Source organism: Coregonus lavaretus (genome assembly GCF_964263955.1).
Source record: "Coregonus lavaretus genome assembly, chromosome: 40".
Taxonomy (NCBI): Eukaryota; Metazoa; Chordata; class Actinopteri; order Salmoniformes; family Salmonidae; genus Coregonus; species Coregonus lavaretus.
The window spans coordinates 11,979,033-11,997,503 of record NC_140027.1 but is presented as its reverse complement, the minus strand read 5'-3'; the positions used below and the strand labels follow the sequence as shown (position 1 = coordinate 11,997,503).

General features: G+C 47.7%; 1 protein-coding gene across 1 annotated transcript; it reads left to right on the top strand.

Annotated features, from left to right (window-relative positions):
• The first annotated feature begins 310 nt into the window (after positions 1–310).
• Positions 311–17,933, top strand: LOC311113688 (GTP-binding protein 2-like). The gene is made up of 12 exons (XM_084156989.1): positions 311–654; positions 1,158–1,184; positions 1,364–1,548; positions 1,759–1,870; positions 2,229–2,426; positions 2,691–2,865; positions 3,266–3,485; positions 12,255–12,390; positions 12,750–12,808; positions 14,270–14,441; positions 15,019–15,183; positions 15,855–17,933. Exons 1-12 carry the CDS (start codon positions 436–438, stop codon positions 16,053–16,055), a joined length of 1,869 nt encoding a protein of 622 aa, XP_084013115.1. The 5' UTR covers positions 311–435; the 3' UTR covers positions 16,056–17,933.
• Positions 17,934–18,471: the final 538 nt, after the last annotated feature.

The following is an 18,471-nucleotide window of genomic DNA, read 5'->3' as shown; positions in this document are numbered from 1 at the left end:
ATATTTGACAAAAAATCTAATAATTACAAACCTTGCTTACATTTGTTTGAGATCAAGTCTCTCTCTAATGTGTGGTAATACTTGGGAACAGATTTCCAAAATTAAAATCACTTGGAGCTGATTTCTTGGTGTTTTTAGTATTTTATGTTCAAGAATAATAAAAAAAATAACAATAATACTAATAATATAAAACGTGTAATATAAATATTATAAATCAACTAAAAAAATCGGGCCGCGGGACGCCAGTTGGAGAACCCTGACTTTGCGCTAGTAGAAGGCAAGAGATGGAGAGAAGACTCCTTAGCTCCGTTGGGCCGATTGCGTTAGCTACCCACTCTGAGCCCATATTTATGTGTATTTTTTCATTTGCAGACGTCTGTTAAATTCTTACTGACAAAAACAGTGTGGGTTAGCGTTAGCTAGTTAATTCTCGTGATGGATTCGCGAATATCAGGCGGGACCGGTGTCGTTGGTACAACCGCTAACGTTAGATCAAATTTGCCTAACGTTAGATCAAATTTGCAAGGACCCAGTTCAGGTAACGGGAGAAGGATGACTTCCAAAAAAACGCGTTCAAAAAAAGGGAAAAGAAGAAAGAGACGGAGGAGTAAAAAGACGAAGACCAACAGAACACCACCATATTTACCACCGGAGGTAAATGCTAGCTACTGTAGCTAGCTGCAGCTTGCTATCAAGTTCATGTTAGTTGGCTAGCTAGCAAAATTATCCAATGCTAGGCTAGCCAGAGCCTAGCTATTTACAAATTCTGACATTATTTTAGCTAGCATCTGGCAGATGCTGTCGTCTGATCTTTTTCGATGGTAAGAAACTTTTTGGCCATATGTAACGTTGTTATAAGCAGGGAATGGACATTTGTTTGTTTGTTGACAACAACAACAGCTGGCTTTCTCACATTACAATCAATGTTGTGACTAGCTGCAAGAGAGCAGCTTGGCAGCTTCATGATGATGTTGCAAGATACATTGTTTCCCTGGTGGTGCATAGATATAAAATATTGTACTGATAGCTTGCTGTGGTGTGGGTAGTTTTTATTAAGAAGTACATTAGTCAACAGTGGGTTGTGCTTGTCTGTCAAAATACAAATTGCAGTACAGGCACACCTTTTCAAAACATGTCCTTCCATCTGTTTCTCTCAGGCTGAAGAGGGAAACATTGAATATAAGGTACTAGTATACAGTTCTTTCTTTTTGCATGTCATCTTCCATTTCACCTGTAGCTAGTAATCAAAAGACAAAAGACAAAACCCATCGATGTATAGGCATGCACGCTCTCAAACACGTGGTTCACTTGTTGGACACTTCTTGATAGTGAAGTGCTGTCCCGTGCTCTATCTTCACTGCAGCTGAAGTTGGTGAACCCCACACAATACCGCTTTGAGCACCTGGCCACCCAGTTAAAATGGCGTCTTCAAGAGGGACGGGGTGAGGCGGTGTATCAGATTGGGGTGGAAGACAATGGCCTGCTTGTCGGATTGTCAGAGGGAGACATGAGAGCCTCGCTGAAGACCCTACGGAGGATGGCAGAGAAGTATGTCACTAGCTCGTTTGCAAACGTCACCAAAGGCACAATCTGGGATACTTTCTTCTGCTCAATGGTCATTTCAATTATACCCATAGATTTTTGAAGAAACTACTTTATAAATGTCTAATTTGACAGTTTGCCATTGTTGCTGTATTTACCAGTTGCCCCTCAGTTTGGTGGGTGTTGGTGATAAATGTGCTATCGCTGCCTCACTAGGGTTGGTGCTGACATCACACTTCTACGAGAAAGAGAGGTGGATTACGACTCGGACAGAAGCTGCCGGAAAATCGCAGAGGTTCTTGTCCGAAAAGTTCCAGACGACCAACAGGTGAGATTAAACAGCAGAGGGGCTGACTGTGTGCTGAGACGTGGTCCAGTGGTAACACTCCTGGCTCCATGCATATATGCGACCCCCCCCCCCACACCGAAGACTGTGGTTAAATTCCCTTCTCACTGTGTCTCCTCCTCACCTATCTCCCATTGTTTCTTTCCTGTCTGTCAATAAAGCATTAAAATGCGAAAGGAGAGTGACTCTCCACTCTCCTTAAAAAAACTGTAGAGTCAGATGTCCTACCTCTACCATTTGTTTTGCACTCAATTATATAAATGCTCAATGGTAAGCTGTACATACAATGGAGGGTTTCTGCCACGCCGATCTGCTGTAATTTGTGTGTGTATGAGAGCAGTTCTTGGACCTGCGTGTGGCGGTGCTGGGAAACGTGGACTCCGGGAAATCCACACTGTTGGGCGTGCTGACGCAAGGCGAGCTGGACAACGGGCGAGGCCGGGCACGCCTCAACCTCTTCAGGCACCTTCACGAAATCCAAACGGGCAGGACATCCAGCATCAGCTTTGAGATTTTGGGCTTCAATAGCAAAGGGGAGGTGGGTAACAGCGTCTTATAGGTGACAAGATAGAGGAAGGAAGGATAAACACACATTCGTTTTCCTCTCCTTTGAGCAAAGACTATAAAAATAAAATAAAAAACGTTGTCCTCAAAAACGACACTGATATAACAAAAACGTGTAATAACACAAACTATGTAATAGTTCGCAAATGTTTTGAACATCTTCTATTTGTGACTAACCCATAAAAACAGCGTAACAACGCACAAGTGAATTGAACTTCCTCTCATGTGGCTTTTGAAGGTGGTGAACTACAGTGACTCCCGTACAGCCGAAGAGATTTGCGAGAGCTCTTCTAAAATGATCACCTTCATTGACCTGGCCGGCCACCACAAGTACCTGAAGACCACCATCTTTGGCCTCACCAGCTACTGCCCAGACTTCGCCATGCTGGTGGTCAGCGCCAACACAGGCATAGGTAAGCCTGATCATATAGCTATAACATTGTAGATTGTGCGGGCCCTGGTAACTTCTACAAGATTTGTTTGGCCCAGCAAGCTATGAAAAGTGATGTGCGTTTGACTACTTATGTGACCACTGACTAGGGTTACATAGAGGGCGTTAATTGCAGATGAGGTCATTGTTTATTAGATGTTTTTCCATTCATCTTTAATGAACCATATGGTCTATTTACTAGAAACTCATGGACAACATGGACACCATTTCTTTTTTTTTGTTACTCAAGTATAAATTACCAAAGTTTCCATAGATTTCCAAAATAATCAGTTAATTACCAAAAGTCTGGTAACTTTTGTAAATTACTGGGAGTTTTGCAACCCTACCACTGACCCAATCATATACTATTTTCTCCCCCTTAGCTGGCACCACCCGGGAGCACCTAGGCCTGGCCATGGCACTTAAGGTGCCCATCTTTATCGTGGTCAGCAAGGTGGACCTGTGCGCCAAGGGCACGGTGGAACGCACAGTACGCCAGCTGGAGCATGTCCTCAAGCTGCCCGGCTGTAACAAGGTGCCGATGGTGGTGGCCAGCCCGGACGACGCTGTCACAGCTGCCCAGCAGTTCGCTCAGTCCTCCAGGTAGACCTAGAAGGAAACTGGAATTGAGATTCAGAACCCCAACTATACACCACATAAACCTTAGTCCAGGGTGACTAGAAGGGAATTGACTTAGCAAGCATGTACGGCAATGTTGTTTGTATTGGTGGGGGAAAAAATCAATACAGTTACATATTGGGATATTATTTTTAACGATATAGCATATCTTTTTGACAATATCACAATATTAATTTTGCGATAGCTGCACTAAAACTCCAGTATTTTTCCTTCGTAGCTTGTTCTCCATCTTCTTTTTAAATATGGAGCCAATTTGTTTTCAGCACTTTTTTATTTCCATGACTGATCAAACCTGTTTTCTCATGGCTCTCTCTTGTCCCTCTGCAGCAGACATATGGTGAGCAATATGTTTGGAACATCGAATCACAATAAAATCGCAGTATCAAATCGCAATACATATAGAATCGTGAGAATCGCAATACATATCGTATCGGCACCAAAGTATTGTGATAATGTCGTATTTGTCAGTGTAGCTGTAGGTGGGTGTGGTGGTGGAATCAGGCGCAGGACGCAGAACGTTAGTCCAAAAGACTTTAGTAGATGCACAAAACACAAGCACGAATAAATGCCCTGAGGCGAGAACTCCGCACGTAGGCGAAAACAAACGGGCGCACTAACAGGTGCGACAAAATTTTGAATATTTTGTCTTGCTGCTTTTTGTTCTATGTTGCTCTGTCTGTATGCTACGTCTTGCTTGTCCTATGTTGCTATGTCTGTATGCTATGTCTTGTTCTATGTTGTTATTGTCTATATTGTAATTGTTTTTAATAACCTGCCCAGGGACTGCGGTTGAAAATTAGCCGGCTGGCTAAAACCGGCACTTTTACTGAAACGTTGATTAATGTGCACTGTCCCTGTAAAAATAAACTCAAACTCAAACTCAAACTCAAAACACTCCAAACACTATGGAGAATAGCTCAACCGAGCAAACAGTAGAATACTAGCCTACCGCACGACAGTAAAACAATCACACACAACACTTGACAAACACAACGAGAACTTATAGGACACTAATGACACTAAACGATAACAGGTGTAACAACAATCAGACAAAAGCAAACGAACATAGAAACATGCAACGGTGGCAGCTAGTATTCCGGAGACGACGAACGCCGAAGCCTGCCCGAGCAAGGAAGAGAGGCAGCCTCGGCCGAAACCGTGACAGTACCCCCCCCCTTGACGCGCGGCTCCAGACGTGCGCCGACTCCGGCCTCGGGGACGACCAGGAGGACGCGGAGCAGGGTGCGTCGGGTGCCCACGATGGAATTCCGTCAGGAGAGACGGGTCCAAAATGTCTCTCCTCGGCACCCAGCACCGTTCCTCCGGGCCGTACCCCTCCCACTCCACTAGATATTGGAGACCCCCCATCCAACGTCTCGAATCCAAGATGGACCGCACGGAGTACGCCGGTGCCCCCTCAATGTCCAATGGGGGCGGAGGAGTCTCCCTGATCTCACTTTCTTGGAGTGGGCCAGCTACCACCGGCCTGAGAAGAGACACATGGAACGAGGGGTTAATACTTTTATACTCAACAGGTAGTTGTAATTTGTAACACACCTCGTTCAATCTTCTCAGGACTTTAAATGGCCCTACAAACCGCCGACCCAGTTTCCGACAGGGCAGGCGGAGGGGCAGGTTTCTGGTAGAGAGCCAGACTCGATCACCAGGTGCGTACACCGGTCCCTCACTGCGGTGGAGATCGGCGCTCGCCTTTTGACGACGGAGGGCCCGCTGCAGGTGGACGTGTGCAGCGTTCCATGTCTCCTCCGAGCGCCGCACCCACTCATCCACCGCAGGAGCCTCGATCTGGCTCTGCTGCCAAGGTGCCAGAACCGGCTGGTAACCTAACACACATTGGAAAGGGGTTAGGTTAGTGGAGGAATGGCGTAGGGAATTCTGGGCCATTTCGGCCCAGGGAACGTACCTTGCCCACTCCTCCGGCCGGTCCTGGCAGTATGTTCTAAGAAACCTACCCACATCCTGGTTCACACGTTCCACCTGCCCATTACTCTCCGGGTGGTAACCCGAGGTGAGGCTCACCGAGACCCCCAACCGCTCCATAAAAGCTCTCCAGACTCTGGAGGTAAATTGGGGACCTCGATCAGACACAATATCCTCGGGTACCCCGTAGTGCCGGAACACATGGGTGAATAGTGCTTCGGCGGTTTGCAGGGCAGTAGGAAGGCCCGGCATAGGGAGCAAACGACAGGCCTTAGAAAACCGGTCCACAACGACCAGTATACAGTGATCCCTCGCCACTTCGCGGTTCACTTATCGCGGATTCGCTATTTCGCGGATTTTCATAATGCATTTTTTTTTTTTTGGTGCATTGTGCTCTGCATTCTGATTCGCTAAAAACTCACTCCCGCTTCTTGTATCAAAACATGCTACGAATTGTGCTATCATTTTGTCGTCTCGTGCAGTTATGTGTACGTACATAAAACAGCTTGGCAAATTTACATTAAGTTGGCCAAATTATCTTGTAATTTCGAACATCTCCTAAACCCATAATGTCGACGAAACGGCCTGGACCGACAAAAGCACCTGCGGATGGGCCCAAACGGCGGAAGATGCTACCTATCTCAGATAAAGTTAAACTTCTGGACATGCTAAGGGAAGGTAAAAGCTATGCAGCCGTTGCTCGCCATTACGGAATCAATGAATCTTCCGTTCGTTACATAAAGAAGGAGGAAAAAAACATAAGGACGACAGCAGCAGTCAATTTTAATACGAATGCAAAAAGGGTTGTAACTGTCCGCAACAAGACCATGGTACGGATGGAGACGGCATTAGCTCTGTGGACTAATGACTGCAGGAAAAAAAACATAACCCTGGATACAAACGTTATCTGCACAAAAGCGAGAATGCTGTATGAAAACTTTGCTGTCAGTGACGGGGAAGAGGGAGAGGATGCCGGGCCCTCAGCAAGTGCTGCTGACACAGTGGGAGAGGATGCCAGGCCCCCAGCAAGTGCTGCTGACAAAGTGCCAAGCGCATTTAATGCAAGCAAGGGCTGGTTTGAAAAGTTTAAGAAACGCTTTGGACTTAAAAATGTTTGTCTGCACGGTGAGATGGCGTCTGCGGATACCGCTGAGGCAGAAGCCTTCGTGAACAATAAATTCAAGGCGATCATTGAGGAGGGGGGATATAAGCCCGAACAAGTTTTTAACATGGATGAGACTGCCTTATTTTGGAAACGAATGCCCTCCCGCACCTTCATCATGCAGGAAGAAGCCAAAGCCCCAGGATTTAAAGTTCACAAAGACCGTTTGACCCTGGCTATGTGCGGAAATGCCGCAGGTTTCATGATTAAACCGGGGCTGATTTACAGGTCTAAAAATCCCAGGGCGCTGAAAAACAAAAATAAGGATGATTTGCCTGTTTACTGGATGTACAATGCAAAGGCTTGGATGACAAAAGCGCTCAATCTGGATTGGTTCAAAAACTGTTTCATCCCAGAGGTCAAGTGTTATTTGAGAGGAAAGGGACTGGACTTTAAAGTGCTTCTGCTCCTTGACAACGCCGGAGGTCACGGTAATGATTTGGCATATGATGGTGTGCAAATCGAATTTCTGCCGCCAAACACTACATCCCTGATTCAGCCCATGGACCAAGGAGTCATCCGTGCTTTCAAGGCTCTCTATACGCGCAACACCCTGCAACATCTTGTTGACGCTATGGACTCGGATCAAGATTTCTCACTGAAGGACTACTGGCGTGGATACACCATCGCATCGTGTCTCCAAAACATTCAGAGGGCCATTCAGGAAATGAAAACGGAAACTCTGAAGGCCTGCTGGAAAAAACTATGGCCAGAGGCAGTGCAAAACGCAACCGGAGGCTCGCTTGACGAGGTCCACCACTCTGCCGTAGAAACAGCTGTGAATCTGGCTAAACAGATTGGAGGAGACGGCTTTAATGACATGAGTCCGGATGACATAAACGCCCTGATTGATGGAGACGCACAGCCGCTGACCGATGCAGAGCTGGCAGAAATGACAAAGCCACAAAGCGACGATGAAAGAGAAGAGGGAGAAGAGGACACGAGAGATGAGGAGGAAGGACTAACGCTTGGCCGCTTAGCAACCATGGTGCGAATGGCCACTGAACTTAAGCGAGTAGCTGAGGAATGGGACCCTTTGATGAGCCGTTCATTACAGTTCTCCAACGTAATCGATGGTGGCATGTCGGTGTACAAGGATCTTTTTGCAAAGAAGAAAAAAGAGCGACAACAGCTGCCTATCACTATGTTCTTCTCCCGAACAAACACACCTGCACCGCGGGCTTCAGAAGAAGAGAACACTGCAGAGCGCAGTCAGGATGCAGCGGCCCAGTCTGAAGAGCAGTGAAACGGCCTACACGTGAGTCACTGTATTTGTATACATGTAATAGTTGCTAATTGTAAAAAAAAAAAGTTTTCTATTTCGCGGATTTCACTTATCGCGGGTCATTTTCGGAACGTAACCCCGGCGATAAACGAGGGATTACTGTAGTGGTATTCCCCTGTGAAGGAGGAAGGTCAGTGAGGAAATCCACCGAGAGGTGAGACCATGGTCGTTGTGGAACGGGCAGGGGTAGTAACTTACCCCTAGGCAGATGTCTAGGCGCCTTACACTGGGCGCACACCGAGCAGGAGGAAACATAAACCCTCACATCCCTCGCCAACGTGGGCCACCAGTACTTGGCACTAAGACAGTGCACTGTCCGGCCGATACCAGGGTGTCCAGAGGAGGGTGACGTGTGAGCCCAATAGATCAATCGATCCCGAACCTCGAGCGGAACGTACTTCCGACCCTCCGGGCATTGAGGTGGACTAGGGTCGGTGCGTAACGCCCGCTCGAGTTCAGCATCGACCTCCCACACTACCGGTGCCACCAGACAAGACTCCGGCAGTATGGGAGTGGGCTCCACGGACCTCTCCTCCGTGTCATACCGCCGAGACAGTGCGTCTGCCTTACCGTTCTGTGACCCAGGGATGTACGTGATCTTAAATGTGAACCGGGTCAAAAACATATTCCACCTCGCCTGGCGAGGGTTCAGTCTCCTCGCTGCCCGGATGTACTCCAGGTTACGGTGGTCCGTCAAAATGAGGAAAGGGTGTTGAGCCCCCTCAAGCCAGTGCCTCCACACCTTTAGGGCCTGTACCACGGCTAACAGCTCCCTGTCCCCTACGTCATAATTTCGCTCCGCCGGACTGAGCTTCTTGGAATAAAAAGCACAGGGGCGGAGTTTAGGTGGCGCGCCGGACCGTTGCGAAAGCACGGCTCCTATACCGGCCTCTGACGCGTCCACCTCTACCTGGAATGGTAAAGAGGGATCCGGATGCGCCAGCACCGGGGCCGAGGTAAACAGGTCCTTCAGCCTCCCAAACGCCCTGTCCGCCTCGGCTGACCACTGCAGACGCACCGGACCCCCCTTCAAAAGAGACGTTATGGGAGCTGCCACCTGTCCAAAACCCCGGATAAACCTCCGGTAGTAATTCGCAAACCCCAAAAACTGCTGCACCTCCTTCAGTGGTTGGCGTTTGCCAATTACGCACGGCTGACACCCGGTCTACCTCCATCTTCACCCCTGACGCAGACAACTGATAACCCAAAAAGGAGACCGACTCCTGGAAAAACAGACACTTCTCTGCCTTGACATACAGGTCGTGCTCCAACAGCCTCCGCAACACTCGGCGCACCAGGGCCACATGCTCGACTCGGGTAGGCGAGTACACGAGAATGTCATCTATGTACACGACCACCCCCTGCCCCTGCATGTCCCTGAAGATCTCATCCACGAATGATTGGAAAACTGAAGGAGCGTTCATCAACCCGTATGGCATGACAAGATACTCGTAATGGCCCGAGGTGGTACTAAAGGCTGTCTTCCATTCATCGCCCCCCCTAATGCGGCCTAATGCGCACCAAGTTGTACGCGCTCCTGAGATCTAATTTAGTGAAGAAACGCACCCCGTGCAATGACTCCGTCATGGTCGCAATCAGCGGGAGTGGATAACTGTACTTCACCGTGATCTGATTGAGACCACGGTAATCAATGCACGGGCGTAACCCACCATCCTTTTTCTTCACAAAAAAGAAACTCGAGGACGCAGGGGAAGTGGAGGGCCGTATGTATCCTTGTCTCAGAGATTCGTCTATGTAAGTCTCCATAGCTCTCTTCTCCTCCTGAGACAGAGGATACACATGGCTCCGTGGGAGCGCAGCTCCTGCCTGGAGGTCTATCGCACAATCTCCCTGCCTATGGGGAGGCAACTGCGTCGCCCTCGACTTACTGAACACAATAGCCAAATCCCCATACTCAGGGGGAACGTGCAATGCGGGCACCTGGTTTGGACTCTCCACCGAGGTAGCCCCTACGGAAACGCCTAAACATCGACCCACACACTGGGCAGACCACTCCATCAGAGCCCTCTCCTGCCACGAAATAGACGGGTTATGGGTACTCAACCAGGGCATGCCCAGCACCACCGGATACGCAGGCGAGTCGATCAGAAATAGCTGGATCATCTCCTGATGACCCCCCTGCGTACACATCCTAAGTGGCGCCGTGACCTCCCTGATCAAGCCCGCACCCAACGGACGGCTATCTAGGGCATGAACGGGGAAGGGGACGTCAACAGGGAGAAGGGGAATCCCTAAGGCTAAACAAAATCTCTTATCAACAAAATTCCCAGCCGCGCCTGAATCTACCAGCGCCTTATGCTGGGAATGAGGTGCGACCTGTGGAAATCGCACAGGTATACAGAAGTGTGCAACAGAGAGCTCTGGGTGAGTGGGGCGCCTACTCACCTGGAAGGGCTCCCCAGTGCGGGGCCTGTCGTCTTCTCCCCGAGGAGGCCATCCCCAGCACCTAGCCGCGGTGTGTCCTCCCCGACCACAGTTGGTGCAGGAGATGGACCCCCTCGTACTCCGACCCCTCCTCTCTCTAGCGCCAGCGCCCACGAGCTCCATGGGGCACGGCTCGGAGGCGCTGGAGGGTGAAATGGACGGACCCCCCTCGGGACGTCCGCGGGTAGCTAGCAGGGTATCCAGCCTGATGGACATGTCGACTAACTGGTCGAACGAGAGGCTGGTGTCCCGACAGGCCAGCTCCCTACGGACGTCCTCACGTAGACTACAGCGGTAGTGATCAATGAGGGCCCGCTCATTCCACCCTGCATCCGCCGCTAGAGTCCGGAATTCCAACGCGAACTCCTGGGCACTCCTCCTCCCCTGCCGGAGGCAGAACAGACGCTCCCCCGCCGCTTTCCCCTCCGGGGGATGGTCAAACACCGCCCTGAAGCGGCGGGAGAACTCGGCGTACGTGATGGTAGTAGCGTCTATTCTCCTCCACTCAGCGTTGGCCCACTCTAACGCTTTGCCGGAAAGGCAGGAGATCAGGGCGGACACGCTCTCGTGTCCCGAGGGCGCCGGGTGCACGGTGGCCAGGTAAAGCTCCACCTGGAGAAGGAAGCCCTGACACCCGGCAGCGGTCCCATCGTAGGCCCTCGGGAGCGAGAGTCGAACTCCTCTGGGTTCCGGAGCGGGAAGGGGCTGACTCGCCGATGGTGAGGGCAGGGAAGATGGCGTTGGGGGTGTCCCTCGGGTCTCCCAGCGTTGGAGGGTGGTGATCACCTCCTGCAGGGCGGACCCCATCCGCAGGATCTGGTCATTCTGCTCCCGGACTCTGTCCTCCAACGTCTCCTGTGCGGCTGCGGCTCCTGCTGATTCCATTCGAGCAGGTGTGTGATTCTGTCAGTGTAGCTGTAGGTGGGTGTGGTGGTGGAATCAGGCGCAGGACGCAGAACGTTAGTCCAAAAGACTTTAGTAGATGCACAAAACACAAGCACGAATAAATGCCCTGAGGCGAGAACTCCGCACGTAGGCGAAAACAAACGGGCGCACTAACAGGTGCGACGAAACACTCCAAACACTATGGAGAATAGCTAAACCGAGCAAACAGTAGAATACTAGCCTACCGCACGACAGTAAAACAATCACACACAACACTTGACAAACACAACGAGAACTTATAGGACACTAATGACACTAAACGATAACAGGTGTAACAACAATCAGACAAAAGCAAACGAACATAGAAACATGCAACGGTGGCAGCTAGTATTCCGGAGACGACGAACGCCGAAGCCTGCCCGAGCAAGGAAGAGAGGCAGCCTCGGCCGAAACCGTGACAGTATTGTGAGGTCCCTGGCAATTCCCAGCCCTAGTTGTTTGACCTAGTTGTTTGACCTTGTCTCATTTAAACATCAAGGGACTAACTAACTTAGTGGGCAGAATTAGGCATGGGGCATCATAATGATGCAATCTTCCCATGTGTAAACTGATTTTTATGGAAGTCAGATAACCAGATGAGACGTTTTTTAGACATCTTTTGAGCAACCATTAAAATATGTCTATCTGGTTGTTATTTAGTAATCTGACCAGATAACATCCAAAATATGACATCTTTATGACTTCTTGATGTAGTCATGAAAAACATGTCTTTACCTGGTTGTAATCTGGTTATCCGATATGTCTCCTCAACCAGAAAACCACTTCTTGACATCCAGACAATAATGTTCTGATCACCCAAGCCAATTTCTTTACACGAAATTACATAATTACAACAACGTTTGTGATGTCATGGTTAGGTTATATACTGGTCGTAAAAGTCACCTCATGCCAACTTTAGCTACATGTATAGTCTGTGCTTGAGAGTGCAACACTGGTGTGTCCCTTTGTGCCGTAGCATCACACCCATCTTCACCCTGTCCAGCGTGTCTGGAGAGAGTCTGGACCTGCTTAAGGTCTTCTTCAACATCCTGCCTCCTCTCAGCAACAGCAAGGAGCAGGAGGAGCTCATGCAGCAACTCACTGAGTTCCAGGTAGTACACCTGCGTATGCACCCAGGCACATTAACGTATACAATTATTGTGTGAATGATGTGTGTGCATGGACATTGTGTGGGTCCATGCACACTCACAACTCACACAATAATACACATACACACACATTTGTGCACAAACAACTCACAAATATTACACACACGTACACTTTACCAACACACTACACCCATCCAAACGCATACATGCATTCATGCACACGCATAACAAAACATACACCCACACATACATTGCATACATACGAGATGTGAACATGCACTTTCACACATTCAGATTCACACCCTTATTCTGTATCAATGCTTGCAAAATATACTTCCTCATTCCTCTGCTTGTGAATATAGGTAGATGAGATCTATACAGTGCCAGATGTGGGGACAGTGGTGGGAGGAACTCTCTACAGGTTAGTTGGCCATACGTCATATTGATACTCATGAATGGAATGATAATGGATTGATTTAGAACTGTTCTAGGGATTGTTCACCCAAATTACAAAATGAAAATGGGGGGGGGGGGGACCTAGACTTGGCGCTCCGGTACCGCTTGCCGTGCAGTAGCAGAGAGAACAGTATATGACTAGTGTGGCTGGAGTCTTTGGCAATTTTTAGGGCCTTCCTCTGAAACCGCCTGGTATAGAGGTCCTGGATGGCAGGAAGCTTGGCCCCAGTGATGTACTGGGCCATATGCACTACCCTCTGTAGTGCCTTGCGGTCGGAGGCCAAGCAGTTGCCATACCAGGAGGTGATGCAACCAGTCAGGATGCTCTCGATGGTGCAGCAGTAGAGCAATTGGAGGATCTGAGGACCCATGCCAAATCTTTTCAGTCTCCTGAGGGGGAATAGGCTTTGTCGTACCTTCTTTCCGACTGTCTTGGTGTGTTTGGACCATCATAGTTTGTTGGTGATGTGGACACCAAGGAACTTGAAGCTCTCAACATACTCCACTACAGCCCCGTCGATGAGAATGGGGGCGTGCTCTGTCCTCCTTTTCCTGTAGTCCACAATCATATACTTTGTCTTGATCACGTTGAGGCAGAGTTTGTTATCCTGGCACCACACTGCCAGGTCTCTGACCTCCTCCCTATAGGCTGTCTCATCGTTGTTGGTGATCAGGCCTACCACTGTTGTGTCGTCGGCAAACTTAATGATGCCGTTGGAGTCGGGCTTGGCCATGCAGTCATGCGTGAACAGGGAGTACAGGAGGAGACTGAGCACGCACCCCTGAGGGGCCCCCGTGTTGAGGATCAGCGTGGCAGATGTGTTGTTACCTACCCTTACCACCTGGGGGCGGCTCGTCAGGAAGTCCAGGATCCAGTTGCAGAGGGAGGTGTTTAGTCCCAGCTTAGTGATGAGCTTTGAGGGCACTATGGTATTGAACGCTGAGCTGTAGTCAATGAATAGCATTCTCACGTAGGTGTTCCTTTTGTCCAGGTGGGAAAGGGCAGTGTGGAGTGCAATAGAGATTGCATCATCTGTGGATCTGTTGGGGCAGTATGCAAATTGGAGTGGGTTTAGGGTTTCTGGGTGGTGTTGATGTGAGCCATGACCAGCCTTTGAAAGCACTTCATGGCTACAGACTTACGTGCTAACGTTTTAGCATTTGTGGCACAAATTCCATTCAAGTCATGGTATCGATATTAGCATTTTCCGCGCATCATGTTCACATCCTATAGGTGACTTTGTTGAGCTTTTTTTGTAAGATACTTTCAGAGGATTTGCTCAGTTAAGCTTTTAGCTAATCAAAAACCAATAGAGGTCAATGTACTGCAAACGGTGTAACCCTGAAGTGCTGCTCCAAATGATTTGACCTGGAGAGTTCCACCTTGACATGGCATATGTTTTTCCTCCCATTGTCCCGCGGACAGTGGGGTGTGTCGCGAGGGGGAGAGGCTGGTGGTTGGCCCTACGGACGAGGGCCGTTTCCTGAGGCTGAAGGTGGGCAGCATCCATAGGAACCGCTCGGCATGCAGGGTGCTGAGAGCCGGCCAAGCCGCCACACTGGCCCTGGGCAACTTTGACCGCTCGCTGCTCCGCAAGGTCAGAGGGTTCAGCCACAACACAACCGCACCGCATGTGCCCAGATGTGAATTTTCATGACTTTTATTTATTTATCTAGAAGATATCGTAGTTTCCCCTCCCATGTTCTATGTTCTGCCAATCACATCCCTTAATATGACTGAACGTTGCAGGGTCACATTTTGAAACAGGACGACTGCACAAACTGCTCATGGTTATGATACTGTCATCTGTCCTCTGTTTTGTGTGTTACATGTGAAACCTCAAGCATAGGTAGCAGGTCTGTGTAGCCTACTACGTTTTTAAGTTTGTTTATTTTTGAAGCACTCCAGACAAGAAGTTCCCATTTATAGAAATGTATTCTATAAATAAAGTTATTCAAAAATGGATAGCTATCAGTGAAAAACATACTTTTGTCCTTGAACAATCTGACACAATGTCCATGCACACTCATAACACAATATAATACACACATACATGCACAAACAACTCACAAGTCATATGTAGTAAAAATGTAGTCTACTGTTGTTATAAAATCAGTCCCACAATGGTTGTTCCTTTCCCATCTCCCAAATACTTATTGGTGTGTGTTGAATAGGGTATGGTGATGGTCAGCCCGAAGATGAACCCCACCATCTGCTGGCAGTTTGAGGCGGCCATCGTCCTTCTCTTCCACGCCAAAACATTCCGTCGGGGCTTCCAAGTGACCGTGCACGTGGGGAACGTAAGACAGACGGCCACCGTGGAGTGCCTGCATGGAAAGGTTAGTAATAATCATTATAAACTGGGTAGTTAGAAGTCCTGAATGCTGATTGACTGAAAGCCCTGGTATATCAGACAATATACCACTGGTATGACGCAGAACTACTTGTTTACTGTTCTAATTACCTCAGTAACCAGTTTATAATAGCAATAAGGCACCTCAGGGGTTTGTGGTATATGGCCAATATACCACGGCTAAGGGCTGTATCCAGGCACTCTGCGTTGCGTCGTGCGTAAGAACAGCCCTTAGCCGTGATATACTGGCCATATACAACACCCACTCGTGCTGTATTGCGTAACTATACACTAGTTTTTATTTTTTTAAATATGTTTTATTATTTAAGTTGATAAATTATAAGTTTTATTCGTACAGCGTCTTTCATACATTGTATTATTCAGACAAATTTGTACAAGGTCAAATTAAACAACATTAAGCACCGCCTTAACACAGCAGTGCCTCAATATGGGCCGCATTCAGTAGGACACAACTTTGTGCAACGTTCAGATAGAGATTTGATTATATAGAACAAACATGCCACTCTGCCATGTAGAGGAAGAGGAATCAGGTCAGCTCTATCCATGCCATTTCTATCTGCAACGTTCCACAACGTCTGCCTACTGATTGTGGCCCTGCTGCTTTACGTGTCAACACTTCCCTGTTTTCACCACCAGGAGGAGCTGCGCACAGGCGAGAGGGCCGTGGTCTGCTTCCGCTTCATCAAACACCCGGAGTACCTCCGCATGGGCGCCAAGCTGCTCTTTAGGGAGGGCGTGACCAAGGGCATCGGCCACGTCACCAGCCTCCTGCCCAACTCACACAACCATGACCAGAACCAGATCCACGACCAGAACCAGAGGGAGGTAGAGAAATAGAGAGGAGGAAAAAGGAGGGAAGGAGAGGAAATGATAAGCTCTCCTGAACATGCCTCCCCCCTCAGAGTAAGTTTGTGTGAACTGCCGGCGCCGGACGTCATCCCAGTAGATTGGTAGTGAACCACACACTGGTATTTTAATCCCCATTTGTGTGTATCTAAGTGTGTCTGTACTGTACTTTCCTCATCTGCCCTTCGTGCCATGTAGAGATGTGAAGCCCCATTGAAACCCTTGATCCTTCTCAGTGGTGGATTCTGGAGCGGCGCTTTGATGAGTGTGGGTTCGGCCGCACGGCAAAGCTCGGCGTCTTAAATCGAAGCCGGGTGACCTCTTGGAAGGCAGGCTAAGCTTTCATCTAATCTGCTGTGGATTGCTTGAAGGAACCATTCCCATCCCTCTCTGGCTCCAAACACCAGAGGGTAATTTCAAAACAGATATAATAGATCAAATGCATGCTCTCCCTGTTTTACTTGGACTGGACAATGTGGAACATACTCAGTATACCCATCCTTCGGAGGTTTAAAGGGATAGTTTTAAACGTTTTAGCTCATTGTCGATTTACCTAAGGCAGGGTTTCCCAAACTCGGTCCTGGGGCCCCCCCGGGTGCACGTTTTGGTTTTCGCCCCTAGCATTACACAGCTGATTCAATTAACCAACTCATCATCAAGCTTTGTTTATTTGAATCAGCTGTGTAGTGCTAGGGCACAAACTCGGCCCCATTTAGCAACGTCAAGAATGGCTAGCATTTTTGGCGCATGTAGCAATGTTAGTGTAAACAGGTTGTATCAGTTAGCATTGCTTTCAAAAGCATGGGGAAAGCAAGGGAGTGGACCAGTGGGCGTCCTGTCTGCAAAAGGAAAAAGTATTTTACCATGCTTTTGAATGCAAGTTTCCTTCCATCCTTTTTCTAAAAGATGACGTGGTTTACTCTCTGCACTTCATTCGTCTTGATTAGTATTAAGGAAAGGTAGACCACGTGCCACCCATTTTGGTGACGCAAATAAGTGGCACTAGCACCAACCGTAAATGCTGCCATGCTAATTTTCTAAATGTGAAATTCAACTAAGTCTGTGTAGGGCAGCAATAATGTGTGAGGTTTGAGAATGAGCAGAGTCAATACGCTCGGCGTAGTCAAGTGACGGTTGCATTGCAAACCCGTTCTTAAAGAAATGCAGGGGCAAGTATTTTAAGTGATGAGATGTTTTTCATAGCAGCGACGCCGCTTTTGTAACCCTGTTATGTCAACCCATTGAACCCAATGATGTCTATGTCATAGCTTCAGGCTAGTCTGTGTACAAGGCAGCTTTGTGCAGCTAGATACCCATGTGTAGAGTCTGCATGTTAAATGGACTCCTAAATGACAAATATTTATTGAACTCTTGACTTTATCCCTATTCTTTACGAGGTTGTGTGCAATCATAACTAAAGCATTGAATGTACTGTACATTAACTTCTAAATACTATTTTGAAGCACTAAAATTGTAGTCAGTTGTCGATTTTGCACTTTGTATTTTTGGAATAGCTTCTGCATGTTTGTGTAGGCTAGAGGGTACCGAACCTAGTCCGGGAGAGCTGGAAGGTGTGCAGTAGTGAAACACCTGATTCAATTTATCATGGTGTTGATGCGTATTGAGGTCTTGGTGACCACTGATGGATGCCGTTTATTCAAGTAACAGCTGATCTTTACAGTATCTTATATGTTTACGGTCATAAGAATTATACACATGTAGTACAGAAAGCATGCAGAGCGCTTTTCTTTTAGATTATATATAACATATAATTATTAGCTTCTTCAGTTGAGACAAGTGGCAAGTTTGCAGTATGTGTATGCATTGCATCAAGGTTGTGTAAATAATATTAAACATGTTTTATCGTGACTTCTTTATTTCATGGACACTTTTGTCCCCATAGAAACATCAAAAGACAACAAATATTTTAGCATCTTTTTATTGACTTAAGAGCTGAACTTATTTGGCTGGATGGTCAACACAGATTGTTCACAGAACACATTTAATGTGAATTTTGCAGCTTAGCTGAAAGCAAAGTTTTGAAATGTCACTGGTTTAAATTACTCAGTTCCATTAATAAAATATGTTTACACTTTTATGACTTTCATGAATAGGCTAAACATTAACTATTTATAAAGGGTCATACTATTAATATGACTATTTCATTATTTACATTGAAATTATTAGGCATTTATAATAAAGGATTAAAAAGCATTTATAATGCTTAATCATGAAAGTTATAACGTGTAACCATAAAATGCTGGTCATATTCTGTCTGGTCCATATGAAGCATTGGATTAGGAGGTGATGTTGAGCGAGGCCCTTGAAGCTTGTGCATTCAACATTCATTATTAGCACTTCATAGCACAGCATGCAAGGCTACGTACAGAACTCACACACACAAAAT